Source organism: Pezoporus wallicus, unplaced genomic scaffold (genome assembly GCF_028554395.1).
Source record: "Pezoporus wallicus isolate ANWC-B61680 ecotype Strahan unplaced genomic scaffold, APGP_CSIRO_Pwel_v1 contig_12129, whole genome shotgun sequence".
NCBI lineage: Eukaryota > Metazoa > Chordata > Aves > Psittaciformes > Psittacidae > Pezoporus > Pezoporus wallicus.
The window spans coordinates 45,685-60,465 of NW_026642642.1; the positions used below are offsets into that span (position 1 = coordinate 45,685).

The following is a 14,781-nucleotide window of genomic DNA, read 5'->3' on the forward strand; positions in this document are numbered from 1 at the left end:
GACAGAATCTACCCTCAGAGTCCAGGCAGCCTGAGTTAATAGAAGGCTTAAGGCTGTGACCTGGTGTCACAGTGCTAAGGACCTACCTGCTCACCTGACCTGTGATGGGTGAGCAAAGATATTCCTTTACTGTCGCCAATTCCCACCCCACCATGTCCTTTTCCTCTCATCCTTCCTCTGTTAAAGGATGTTAAAGAAACCCTGTTAAAACCAGGATATTAGAATGTCTGCCAAGCAGAACTGGTGCATGCCTGTGTGGATTCAGTACTGCCTCGGTCCTGATCGGGATTGCTGAAGGTGTCTCAGAATTGATTCATTCTGTTATGTGCCAGTCCATAATGGCCCTGCTTGGGATTGAAGTCCCATCTGCTAGGTTTTGTGTCTGTGTAATAAAATAAAAACAAACAGCTGGTGACACCCAAAATTTACAGTCTAGGCAGCTATTTCACTGTGGTTCAGTAGCTAGCAAGGAATCCCTTAGGCAGACACGTTTATTGAATGAAATTTGATGTGCAGTTTACAAAAGAATGAGCAGTTTGCCTTTGGAATAACACCTACTCAGATGTTTATATCTGAAGCAATTACACAGCTGTATTCATGACTTATTTGTTCAGCTTTATTATCTTGATCTAGCTGTCCTCAGTTTATAGTGGAAAGTTTTCCAGATCTCTTTGTCTATGCAACATGTCAGGTCAAGATCTGCGTGTGCACCAACCTTGAATTTCCATGCAAGGAAAGCAGAGTGCCAAGACTGGAAGGAAGATAGGTGCACCTTATCCTTTCTGTAATCAAGAAGCCTGCTCATGGCTGTGTCTTGCAGTCTAGGTTCAAATCAATTGAAGCGTGTGATTTCACTGACAAATCCAGTGTCCCGTGAAGATGCAAGTGATGTATCTAGATATGAGGGAATCTACTTTCAATGACTTCCACTTCTTCCTGAGCTTCTGGATGATGTGGTTTCTCATTCCTTGATTTCCATTAGGGTATTTGAAACTATATGCTGGGACATGCACATTTTGACAGTATGGAAATGGACTGTGATCTGTCCTATGCTGGGAACAAATATAGCAGGACAGTGAAGTATTAAAATATGTACAGCGCTTTCCAGCTACGTAGCACATGTCTTGTTCCAGGCTTGATTAAACTGATAAATAGGTCTGGGGTGGTAACACCTCTTAAAAAGGAATTTGTTCATTCTTGGATACTGATATTCAAACTTTGTACATGTCTGTGCTTGGCTGCTTTTGATTTTATTAGCAAAAGATAGCAGCCATTAGGAAAAAATTCTTCCAGGCTTTTTCTTCAGTTTTAAAATAAAAAGCAAAACATCTAAACAAAGCTTGCTGAAATGTGAGTGTAATCTGGTTCTCATCTATATTGCTTAAACCAGCTGACCTATCAGTTTTAGCACATTTGTCATAAATCACTGAATTTTCTTTCTACTGTGGACTGGTCTGTGAAGTTCTTTGTAGGCTCATGGGTGGAAAACCAGTTTGGAATTAGGAGAGCAGCTGGGTCAGAAGGGAAGAGATGGTACATACAATCAGTCCAACTGCTTCTTGCTTGTATGTTTTGCAAGTTTGTTTTTCAGTCTGCATGATGGGCCTTGTTCCTTCAGACTCTTTTCCTGCTGTCTACATTTCAGTTACAGCATCTTTACACACAAAGTGTCTGTGTTCTTCAGGATTTTAGTCTTTGTCCCTGACTTGCTGGAAGTGCTTAACTGAGTGTTTGTTTGTGTGTGAATTTCTAAGAAACTGTGATTGAAAATTTGATGGTAGGTAAAAATCATCCTAACATGAAGTAAAAAACATTCTGGGTCCCCAACTCAGTGTCCATGCATATGGACTTTTCATTTTGGGTTCCCTCAGGTGCAATGTATGGACTGAAAACCTTGCAATGTTGCACTTATGTGAGGAGATAACTTTTTGTTTCCCATTCCCCAGATAAATTCAATACCTATGTGACCCTGAAAGTGCAAAATGTGAAGAGCACGACAGTAGCCGTGCGGGGTGATCAACCCTGCTGGGAACAGGACTTCATGTTGTAAGTATGGTTTCCGCAGTGATGAGGGGTACTTGTGGTTGAGTCTTTCCACAGCACTGATGTTTATATGGAACTGCTGTTGCATTGTATAAGTTGGAGTACTTAAGTAGGTAAAATGCACAGCCTGGTGACAGCCTAAATGCCTTTATATTATACACACTGACCTATGTATCTGATTTGCTTTGGGCCTCATAGTCCTGCCATGTAGCCGGGATTTCCCAGTATCTTTAGAATGGCCTTTGGTTTTCTTTTGAAGGTGGATGAATGACTCATGTATTGCATCTGCTTCTGTTTCTATAACTTTGTAAGACAAAGCGAACTAGATCTAAATCTTGAGCCCCCAGTGATTTTCTCTGAACTTGGCATGGACACTGCTGTTGTGGGGGAATGATGATGTGGTATTCATCTTGTGGACTCTAACATGAGGTGTTTACACGGTATCTGTAGCAAGAGACCCACATGGGATTGTGTGAGTGTGTTTCCAAATTCAGCAGCAGTTGGTGGAAACTTTTGCCCCTGGTTGAGGAGTTCACCTGCATCAGTGCAGTACTGCCATCATAGCTGTACTCCCATTTCCTTTGTTTTCATGGTGCTCTGTTTTTGGAGCAACGCGTGAGGTGTGTGCTCCTGCACAGAGCTTGGAGCCTATCCTTTGTCCGGTGAAATGTGTGCTGCTGAATGGCACCATCTTCTCAGCTCTTCAGTTCCTGGTCAGACAGAGGCTGTGGCTATCACTGATATAAACCATGCAGGACTGGAGTAAGGCTGGGGCAGGGAATTGTATCTCTCTGCCAAATCATATGCCTATGCTCATCCTATGGACAGGAGCAAAAACATGGCCAGCCACAGAGGAGGTTGCTCACCAGGGATTTAAGAATGGCACTTTGTGTTCGATGATGGCTTTCACAGTTGCTCCTCCTCCTTCCCCTCAACCAGGTGCTGGAACTGCTGTCTGATACGAGCTGGGAGCTTAGCATGCTGTAAGGTCACTGTGCTGCTCTGTAATTAGTTGCTAGGGGATATGAAAGCAGAATATTAGCTGAACTACCTTGCCATTATCATCTCTGCTTTAGCCAGGCAACAGCACAGTTCTGATGCATCTTTATAATAAATATGTTGCATGTGGCAGGGAACATGTTTTTCATGATTCTGTGTTTGTTAAGGTGTCCCGGGCAAAATTACACTGATATTCCAATACTACTATTCGCTGCTTTGATCTTTTTCTTTGTGGAGTTGGAAGAGGCTTTTGAGAACAGTGGTTTATCCCTGAGGGAAGAATGCTTTTGCTGTTTGTGTTTGTGTTTATCTCTATGAGGCATATTAGAGATATATTTTCTACAGAGATATATAGAGATATATTTCTATATTTTCTATTTTCTATAGAGATATATAGAGATATATTTTCTACAACCAAGAAAATGCTTTCTGTCTGTGTTTGTTGTTTTTCCTTCCTTGTGAGACATAACACCGCAGAATTTGGGGCTCTTTGGTTGTTTCAGATTTGCGTATTACCAGACCAGTAAAGCACTTTAATGTATTCTTTGGGGACATTTTCTAATTTTGAAGTAGCTTTAAGAAGACTGCACATTTGCAGCAAACAGTTCTTGAAAGTGCAAACTGATGTTTAGAACATGATGGTTAAATCGGTGTTGAAATTCTTAGAAATGTCATTCATTTCAATTCTGTGTGCGTGTGGAAAGGGAGGGACACCAAATTCGTCAGTTCTTTTGTTCTTCGAAGCTATTCTGAGTCTAGCCAGAAGGTGGAGAAAGGGAGACACGAAGGCAATCAAAGCCACTATATTGAAAACCATTTTATTTTTCATTCTTACGTGGTGGCTGTCCTGTGGAGTTTTATACAGAAGCCTGTCGGGTGTCTTAAGAGCAGTATCTTGCTCTGTCAGTTGAAGTAAAAATCATGTTTTTACTGTGTGTCTGAAAATTGAGAATTTCTTCCATCTCCTTCCTTTCTGGCCTCACAGTAGTCCAGCCAGCAGAAAATCAGTCATTTCCGTTGTTACTGCAAGTCAGTGCAATCAGTTACTGTGTCTTCCAAGAGCCAAGTGGTGGGATGGCAGATCAGCGATGGTGCAGGTACATAGTTGTTAGTTTGGCCTTTATGAGTAGCCATATCCAAACAGAGGAAGCTGGAGACTCTATTTCAACATGCTGGCAGTAAACTTATAGTAAGGCTGTGTAATAGCTTTTGAACTATTTAGACTATGAGTCATACAAGTACTGGACACTCCTGACCTCAATTCCAGTGTCTTAAACAAGAACAGAAGCACTCGGGTTTAAAATAGACACTAATGTGCTTTGCTGTAGCTATAGGGTTTGTCTTGAACCTTGTAAATACAATATTCTCTTTTAAAGTTGTAGGAAGTCTCCAGGGCAAAGCTCAAATAGATGCTGGGATTTCCAGCAGTGCTTTTTTTGGCCATGATTGCAGTCTGTAGAAATTAGCCACTAATATGCTTTTAAATTCCCATGATAAACTTAATGTGGGTACATCTGGACAGATAGACTGCAGCCCTGTGTCCAAGATACTACTTTTGGGGATTAGTGGTGCACTGAAGAGAAGTCCTGAGCTCAAGAGGTAGGAACAATAGTCTTTCTTCATGATAAGACAGTTTGTATTAACAGAGAGCTCAGGATTCTTCTCTACTTTGTTGTTTTCACCAGCGTTCAGGCTCTGTGCGTGTGTGTGTTATGTTGTTCTTAAGTGGGCATGGAAGAGGGAGGCACAAATGCTATGAAGCATTGGGAAGAAGTAATTTGAGGTGCATCCTTTCCTTACTGAGAGGAGAGATACTCGTGAAAACCCTCAGATAAGTATTTCCAAGAACTTGGCACTTGGTGGTTGAGTGGCTGCATTGCCACTGGCTTCCAGAGATTCACATGGCTCAAAGCCTTGTGGTGTCCTGTGAAGGAAGAAGCTAGTGCTGGAGCAGAAGCAGTGCAACACAGCCTGGAGCAATAGGCAGTGCTGCTGCTGAAGCTACACTGGGCTTGGGACTGTTACTTTTGGCGTGTGGCAACTCCACCCGCAGGTAAGGATTGGCATGTTTGGACCTACCCGAGCATGGTGGTGTGGCTGTGCTGCCAAGGGAAAAAAGGACACCTGCTTGGTTAGGACTGGGGTGCCTGATGGCAAAGAACAGCTTGCCTCTAAGTTTTGGCGTAAGATACGCTTCCTTCTCCTGTGTACATAGCTACAGATACAATTCATAGTTCAGGGGTTTAGTTTGCAGTCTTTGTGTAGTTAAACTGTGAGAAATCAGTCATTAGAAAATAGTGTTCTGTGTGGGTATGAGCCACCTTGACCACATGCTTCCAGAAGCTCCCTGTAGCTTGACAAAGCTGTGTGGAAATTGTTCCCTGGTATAATCGTGATGCTAATGCAGAACCTACAGGAGAATTTGACTCTATTCTGCTTTTTTCTCACCTGTGCTGCCTTTTCTTTTGTTGCAGTGAGATCAGTCGGTTGGACCTGGGCCTAATCGTTGAAGTATGGAACAAAGGACTGATCTGGGACACCCTGGTTGGGACTGTATGGATTGCTCTGAAGGCCATTCATCAATCTGATGAGGTTAAGCTGACACAGAGCTTTATTTTGACAGCTGCAGTGTTGATAGTAAATGGGTTACAAACCTGGCTGAGACTTTACTCCTCAGCAGAACTTCCACTTGAGAAGTCAGGAAGGCTGAGTGAGGGGAAAGGGCTGTTGGCATCACATTGTGCTTGTTCTTGAAAGAAGTTGCCAATAGTGACACCAAAACTGGGCTTAAGTAGGGGTCTTTGGTTTCACTTCATGCATATGGACTCAGAAAGCAGGGCTTAATCTGTTTAAGGAATACACATGATTGGCAAATGTCTGAAATCTCAAGGACTGTTTAGTTTGATGCTCAAATTTGTATGAGTTCCAGTTAAAGACAGAGGGTGTCCTGATAATACAAGACAGCTTTTTAGGTAGGCCAAGAGCATATGTACAACATCATCTTAAAGATTCTGGTTGTGGTGTTAGAGGGTCTAATGGTGTTAATATGAATTGAAAAAAAGTAGGAGGTGGTATGTGCCAATGTGTGTAACTACCCTAACTTGCAGCTAGGCAGGACATGTTTGTTTTTTCACTTCAAATTTCAGGATATTTACTTGAAAGATTATTGAATTTGAGCAGGGAGAGAGAGCTTATGTGTTCCATAGAAAGAAAAGAGTGGGATGCCCAGCAGTGTGGCTGTAAGGTCTGGTTGATGCTGAGTTCTTCTGGCTGTCCAGGTACTCCTTGATGCCTTGCCTTTGAGGTCTTACTTTTGCAGTGCCACTCGGAAGGCAGTAGTTCTGCTAGGAGGTGTTTGCAGCTTGTTTTGATAAAGGCCTTTTGGGATATGGAAGAGGAGCTGCTGGTGTGTGCTGAATTGATGTCATTTCATGTTAAAATTGATTACCAGGCCTTGAGAATACTGTAAGGCTTTTTCTGGAGTCTTTTAGCAAATGTGTGAGAGTTGCTGCATAGGGACATGGCAGACTTGTAAATTCACCTGTGGCTCCTGATTCACAGGAAGGTCCTGGGGAGTGGTCTACCCTGGAGGCAGAAGTTGTGATGAAACATGATGAAATCTGTGGAACCAAAAACCCGACTCCTCATAAAATTTTGCTGGACACAAGATTTGAATTGCCTTTTGGTGAGTACATTTCAGTAATTTACCGATGGTGCTGGCAGTGGAGAGAAAGTGTTTGAGAGCAACTTGAGTTTTGTAATCCATTTGTCCTCATTCTCACTTCTATCCATCAATTCAGCACAATCAAATTGCTGGTGTTCATTTCTTGACGGGCTTCTTTCTAACAAGATCAGAATAAATAGGAAAGGTTTAAAGGTCTCCAAGTACTGGAATATTTGGACTAGCAGCAATTTAAGAAACTATTAATACTATTTCAGAATTGTGCTGTCACACATTCTGTTCCTGAGCAGGGAACATTAACTTCTTTGTATCTAGACAAATTTGGCTCTAGAAGAGGTCAGGTGTGTTGTTGCAGCTGGTCTGTGGTGGGTGCACTTAAACCCTATTAGAAGCATGCAGTTCAGTTAGTGAAACATTAATGCTTAGTGCTCCTGAATATTATCATTAGCAGAAGATATAAATAACTTGGTGCTACAAAAAGTGCCTTTCTGGCAGTTGCTTGTGGTTGAAAAGTACAGAATGTGGAAAAGCAGCTAATTGGAGCAACCCATCTCAAGTAAAGTTTTGTGTGATTTTCTCTATTTTTTTCCTTTTTCTCTTTTTCCTTTCCTTTCCTTTCCTTTCCTTTCCTTTCCTTTCCTTTCCTTTCCTTTCCTTTCCTTTCCTTTCCTTTCCTTTCCTTTCCTTTCCTTTCCTTTCCTTTCCTTTCCTTTCCTTTCCTTTCCTTTCCTTTCCTTTCCTTTCCTTTCCTTTCCTTTCCTTTCCTTTCCTCTTTCCTTTCCTTTCCTCTTTCCTTTCCTTTCCTCTTTCCTTTCCTTTCCTCTTTCCTTTCCTTTCCTCTTTCCTTTCCTTTCCTCTTTCCTTTCCCTTCCCTTCCCTTCCCTTCCCTTCCCTTCCCTTCCCTTCCCTTCCCTTCCCTTCCCTTCCCTTCCCTTCCCTTCCCTTCCCTTCCCTTCCCTTCCCTTCCCTTATTTTTTTCTTTTTTCTTCTTTTTTCTTTTCTTTCCTTTTCCTTTTCTCTTTTCTTTTTCTCTTTTTCTTTTTCCATTAAAAAAAAATCCATCAAAATCCATCAAACAAATGAACAAACCCCAGAAGTGAGCCATTGGCCAGATTGAATCCAAGGCTTACATAGTTTCTCTTTACAGCTCTTAGGTGACTCCTGGGACCAAGAACAGAGATGGTGTGTTTGGGGATCATGTTATTTTTCTCCTGAACTGAGCGCTGATGTCTTTCAAAGGTGTTTGCAAGGCTCATCTCTCCCCCTCTGCCTGTTGCTTATTCTTTGCTGCCAATCCCCTGGCAGTGTGCACAGTTTCTGTCATGCTCCAAGCATGGGTGCAGCATTTGTGCACCCACTGGCATTTGACCAGCAACTGTCAGGATTGGCCATCTGTTGTGGGAAAAAGTTAGGTCATCTGTTGATCTTATACCCCCATTCTGGATGCCAGGGAGGATGCAGGTTTTGGCTCTGCAGCGCTGCAGTCAATATAAATTGTATCTTGTGCTCCGAGTGCACTAATTGGAGTGTGCAGTCCACTTAATGGTGTAATTCAGGGTGAGTGCATCATTTTATAGATGTAATAGGCACTACTCTTAGCTACAGTCCAGCGCGTGAAGGGGAAAAGGTATCTGACATCTCGGCTGTCTTGACAACTAAGCTGTCTAACGTCGTTCAGGAGCCATCCGTCTTCCTTGTGAAAATGTTCTGGTGATTCACTGCTGCTGTCACCCTGTCAGTGGGACATTTATCACTGAAATTGCTTGTAATGTAAGAGGAGGAGCAACTCGCTTATTTCCTTGTGAGCTGAAACACTGGTTCTTTGGGTGAGTGTTCAGGCTTCCGGGAGAGAGAGAGCACAGCACATGTAGCTAAAAGGCAAAGCTTGTAGCTGCTTCCTTCTCATCTAAGTTTATTCTGACATACTTGCTTGCAAAGTCTCTCTGCTTAAAAGGAAATGGAAGTTCTCATCTCTCCCTGTATTCAGAGAGTATCCAAAAGAAAATTTGCTTTCTTCTCCAGTTCATGTTTTGGAGTGCATTATGTTTGTGATTGGCCTTTTGTTTTTTAAATGCAGGAAAACAAGACTCCTGTAAAACATTGTGTTAGAGCATCTGGGTTTAAAAAATAAAAAAAATATTTAATGTAATAGTCTTTTCTCCATACTACTGTACTCAAAACACAGGACTATTTGTTTGTTTGTTTTGGTGTTTTTTAACTACTGTTGTAAAATGTATGATATTCTGTAGAGCACAGAATGCTGAGAAATAGGCTTTAATGCAGAAAACTGAAAACATTAAGTAAATAACCAGCTTTTTGTGGCTCTTCTGTTTTTAACACAACTGATCGTTTAAAGCACATCTATTACTTTATTCCTTTGCTTATTATGCTGAATACTAAAATAACAAGAACTCCACTCTGCTGTATTGAAGGTCTTTATTTTAGAGTGTGAAAAGTTGTCTGTCCAGTGTCCAATAACATCCAGGAAAAAATGGGTGCATCAGTTATCTCTTTCAAGGCTTCTGCTGTTCTTCATTTGAAGACTGCTGTAATTTTTCTTGGATCTTCTCAATTTTCTATCATGCCATGGCAAGGTCAGAAGCAGGTTAAAAACTGGTAGGCAGTACGAGTGCGGGATATTCCTCCAGAAGATAGCATCTATCCATACCACTTCTTCAGCAGTGCTTCCCTTCACACCATGACTGAATGTCTCCTGCCATCACTTCTAGGGTAGAGAAGGACCCTGCAAGATGGGTTAGGCTCTGCCTCCCTGCCCTTGCAGTACTGCGAGACTTGGAGGGATGCTTGGAGGTAGCTCAGCTCACAGCACTGCCTCTGCAGCTGTCCTGATGGATTTGTAGGTCAGTTTCCCTGTAAGGGGAAAATAGCAGTATGGACTCCTAGTGCCCCACGTGTTAAGACTGTGTGGTCGTATGAGCTGGAACTGCTGGTTTAAACCTACATGGAGAGCTAAATGGATCACTGATCTGCTGTGGAAGTTCTCCAGTCAGCAGCTCTGTTGCTGTAGAGGTTATGTTTTAATAACAGCATGTTTGGAGTGCACTTGGGAACATTGCGTATCACATTTTGTTTCCCGGGTGAAGATCTCCTGGCTATTGTAGATACATGAGAAGCAGAGCAATACGTGTGTACATGTAGAGCTTGTGCTGCTTTTCAAGTCTAGTAAAATACAGCTGTCTGGGATGGCAGCTTTAAACAAAGAACAGTGTTCTTGTGTTTGGCTGTTCCTCTGTGCTTTTCCTATCGCTTCTGGCTGCTCAGTTTCATTTAGGTTAGTTGAAGCACAAGGATGCAGTACTCCAGGTTATTCAGTCTGTGTATTTAAAATATCTCACTGTATTTAGGTGGAGCTTGAGAACTTTTTAAGGGATTGTGAAAGATTATAAATGAATTTGAAAACCAGAAAAGCTGAAGTCCTTGGTGTAAAATATGATCAATATGCAAAGAGGTTTAGAAACAGGTTTGTTGTTTGTACTGTATTTATCCCGGATTAATTTGCTGCTTCTGCTTCCACCAGGATTCTTTCTCCCTGGTACTTTTGAGACTGGCAACAGCTGATGCTGAAATAAGTGCAGAACGTGCTTATGTGGTAGTGGTAGTACATGATGAAGGCAATGCAGATATATTCCCCCCCCGAAGTTGTTTTCAGGTGTTTACCCGGCTTGGAGTTGGGACGCAGTCACTTCCTAACAGAGTCTGGTGAGAGCTGTAGTCTTTGCTCCTGGTGTTATAAAATAACCTGTCCTTAGGTCATCCAGGAGTTAAATCTTGCTAATATCCAGATTTCTACCAGGACAAAGAACATCTGTGGTGGCCTTGATATATGCTCCATGTGTCCTGTTGCATGTTCCAGATGCAGCTCTTGCATTGTGTTCAGTGGTGTTGTTAGCATGACATTAGCTTGTGCTGTACAGGAGAGAGATTTGTGGATCTTCTACAGTGAGCATCTGTGTGAGATGCACTATGTTGCTGGGGACCAGACTGTCATCTAGTGTTCTCTGCCAGCCCTGTGTTCTTAAGTGTTTAATCTTGCAGAAACAGGATGACTGATAAAATCCTCTTCTATAAAAGTGCAGCAAAGCGTGAGCATTTGAAATGTGAAGTGTTAGTGAGAGTTGATATTAACCCCTAGGGTGCAAAGCATTTTTATGCATGGTAGTCTTTTAAAAATGTCAATAAACCAACTGCCTTCTTGATGGGAGGAAGTGGTTGTTAGTGAAGACAGGCTGGAGCAGCTTTCTCCACTGATCATAATCTGTTTCTTTTCAGGAACAAGACAGACATACCAAAGAAAGGAGACAACTATTCTTCTTGGTATTAGACAGTTTGGCAGTAGGAAAAGGACAGTCTTGTTATTATTTTCCTGATGTAGTGAATGTGTGCTGGCACAGACTTTCCAAGATGCTGCTTTTCAACTGTAAAATTGTGCTGTTCAAAAGCAATTTTACTCTGCCCCCCTTTTTCTAGAAGTGCAGTGCCTGTGTGCAAGTTCCTCACAGGATAGAGAACTCAAATATGCTTTTGGCTCCTGAACTACAGCAGTTTGGGTCTGTGCCAGGCTGTTTTTATAGATCATTGGAGTGAAAATGCTTTTAGTGTTCTCGCCACTCCCAGGCTAGGAGCATGCTGATCTGCATCTAGCCATGAGGTGGAGTAAATGTGCTTTGTTGTTTTATTATCCTGGGAGCTGTACGGAAAGGGGAATGCTCAGCACTGTGAAGTTATTTCAGTGAGAACCTCTGAAGATTCCTGTACCTCTGGAAAGGGAGAAATTGGGTCTGGGAAGAGAGGAAAGCAGGTGAAGGCTTGTAAGAAAGTGGGGAGAGAGGGGGTATCACTTTTACTTCCAGCACTTGTTTTCACTCTTGCCAACCTGGAGTATGCCCCAGCCCAGGGCTTGCTGCCTGAGAAAAAACTCAGGTGACACAAGGTGATGTGCAAGGAGTAGAGCATGGACCACCAAGCCTGAGGTGAAGAAAAGATTTAGGGCTGAAACTCCTGGTTACTGCCAAGCTAGAGATCTCTAAGTGGGAATGTTTAGGTACCTAAGGGGTCTAACTGAATGAAGTGGTCTGCACAGATGAGGCAAATTCTTCTCTAATTCCATCCTCAGTCTGCTAAGTCTCTGTACTGCTCTGTCCCCTTTCTCTGGTTCTGTTGTGCATCCAGTTGTCAGGGCCATGGGTGCACTGATGAGTCTTAATTGCTCTGAGCAGTCTTACCTGGGACCACTCCACCCTCTGCTCATGGGCCTAGGAGCCCAGCTTAGCTCTGAGCCTTCAGTCCTGAGTGATGCTATGGGAGTTACTGATCCCCCACCTCAGCCATTGCCAAGTCTGTGCCTGCTTATGGAATTCACAGAGCCAGGCCAAGATGTTGACTGACTTCCTGGCTTGACCTCAGACCTGCCTGCGGATGTGGGCTCCTGGTTGAACCTGGCCATAATCTCTGTGCTCACCTTCCTCAGGTGCTGTAGATGGGACCCTGACTGGCAAGTCCTCTGCCCTGCCAACCGTGGGGTACCCTTTGCCTCTCCTCCTTTAGGGAGAATCCAGACCTTACTGCTCCCTAGCACCAGAGGCCTATAGAAGACACTGGGTTCAGCTTCCAGCTGAAGATGGCAGTAGGGACAAGGATAATAAAGCTTGCAACACTTCCATGTTGGTATCAAATTAAGCTAGTGAACCTATCTGCTCATCTCTGCTCATCTCCTCTCTGTTCCTTTTCAGCAGTGTTTCACTGACGTATGGCCTTGCTCCTCTGTTTACTAAGCATTATGTCGGCAGAGTCCTGAGCTGGCATCAGATGGCCTCTGTTTGGAGTAGTTCAGCTATTTATCTCACAAGCAAAAGTTAATGTAGCAGAGTAACTTGCACTTGTAATCAAAGCTGAGCAGTGACGTAGGAGCTGGCCGCTGGACATGGCATTACAAGCAATCAGTCTGTGATCTCTGCCACAGGGATTTTCATTCTCTGCATTCCAAAGAACTGGCTTCAACAATACAGCTGACTGAGATGACACAAAAATGGATGATGAAACTGAAAAATAGTTATAAACTGTTTCCTCAAAAAATAGAGAATTCTGTCTCATTGGGTGTTTCTTCTGAGCAGGTAACTTGACTCAAGTTCCTAGGCCAGTTGCTGTTTTAAGGTTTTAAACTTTCATGTTTAAGATTTGCTTTGCAATAACTGTACTGGCATTTGTATTGATGAAAAGGGTTTCTCTAAGATCAAGAAGATGTCCTTAAGGCAGCCAGTATCTAGACAGTAGTAGATTTTTATTTTACAGATTTTTATCTCTGACTTGCATAAGAAGCTATTTCAGTGGAATAGCAACAATCCTGCACTGAATATGTGATAACTCCATCTATGAAATGGGTGTCTTGGAGGATGGAGCTGTTGTTCCTATCTTGTATCCAAGGAAGATGGTGCTGCTTGGTGCCTGGGCATGCTAAACTGTGGCCTGTGGGGACAACACCAAAGCCTACCCTGAGACAGCTGCATTTCCTTTAGTGTTCATGGTGATCCATTGCTTCATCCCACCTAGATCTATTTGATTTCAGGCTCCAGAGTTGAGTTGTTTTGACTCTGACCTTTAGTTCTCAGTTCGTGAGGTTTTCTTTCATCTTTTAGAGAAGTGATGTCTTTCAGAGATAAAATTCCATATGCTTTGCTTTAATGTTTGGCTTGCTTCAGGTGCTTGTTGGGAGTTTTTTCTTCTAAATCTCATCAAGTTGTATGCTGATAGTCCTTCAGTTAATTGATGTCTTCTTTCTAGTTAGTTCTGTCCAGATTTCCTTTGAATCCCATCCCTAACTTGTGCAGAGTTTATCTGATAAATATGTCCAGCTGTGATCCATAGCCCTGCTGATCAACAGCATGTATATTTTTCTATAACTCCTGTAATTGTGGAAGACTCTCTTATGTTTCTATTGTTTCTTAATAGCATGTAACAACAAAGCAATATACTGTGCATCGGAAAGAGCACCTAGCTCTGCGATATTATGGCTAAAATAAATTATTTTAGTCTCCCTTCAAGGAAGGAGAAATAGGTTGTCTTTTTTCCTACTTAATGCAGGTTTTCTAGAGCCAGGTTCTAATTTTCCAGCTCCCTAAAACTTTCTCAGGTGTGGCCTGTCTTATCCTCTTTGTCTGGGTGAGACTAGCTGCATAAAAAATATAGTGGTGTTTGTGTTACAGAAGTATAGCCATTAATTCATAATCCAAGGAAATCCCTGCTTTTGAAATCTTGAATTCCACTAAATCTGGCACATTCCTTCTTGTTGTGGAAAGCAGTTTATGTTCTAGCATTCTGGCCACTATTATCTCCAGATATTTTGGGGTCATTGGCTTCATAAGATGATGGTTTATGGGGCTGAGAGAGGACATGTGTAGGACAGGTATACTATTTAAGTATAAGAAGACATCGTAGGTCCCAATGGTCTCGTTCTTACTTCTCTCAGGAGCAAGAATGGATGTAACTTATAGAGCCACCTTTTCATCAGAAGACCATTACAGCCTGCTTCTCCCATTCTTGCCAATGCATAGCTTACCATATGATTACAGTTGTGTTCATGGGATATGGTTCATTGCAGGAAAACAAAGTTGTTAAATGTAAACTTCTTAGCTCCTAATGAGGCACCTATGAGTGTAAAGAGTTAAAAGAGCTGGGAAAACTTGCTAAACTGGTATTATCCTCATTTGTCAGCTTGCAGGGTTGGTGGTGTCTAGCTGGAGCACTCCCTCCACTTCCTTCCTGTTTGTGCTAAGAAGTTCCTGCATTGGTGTATTTTTGTGCCATAAATAGCCAAATTTCAGAAGTCATTACAGTCAGGAGGATGTTGAGTGGCTAAAAAACCAAAAATGCCCAACAAACATAAAAAATCCCAAATTTGTTTTCATCTTTCCAATGATTTTATACCATCCCATTCCTAAATAATTTACCTAATTGTCTTGGATTGAGAGCCTGGCTGATGTGTTTTCTTTCAGTGGGCTATTTCCCTTGATGCTGTGCACCTCTTGCTCTGTTCCTTGAGC

General features: G+C 42.4%; 1 protein-coding gene across 1 annotated transcript in view; it reads left to right on the forward strand.

The window, feature by feature from the left end:
- Window positions 1-14,781, forward strand: part of UNC13B (unc-13 homolog B) — a 212,565-nt gene that overhangs the window by 26,534 nt on the left and 171,250 nt on the right. The window contains exons 3-5 of the mRNA XM_057431178.1: window positions 1,947-2,046; window positions 5,517-5,634; window positions 6,604-6,727. Coding sequence (XP_057287161.1) covers window positions 1,947-2,046; window positions 5,517-5,634; window positions 6,604-6,727 — 342 coding nt within the window. The remainder of the gene's footprint in view (window positions 1-1,946; window positions 2,047-5,516; window positions 5,635-6,603; window positions 6,728-14,781) is intronic.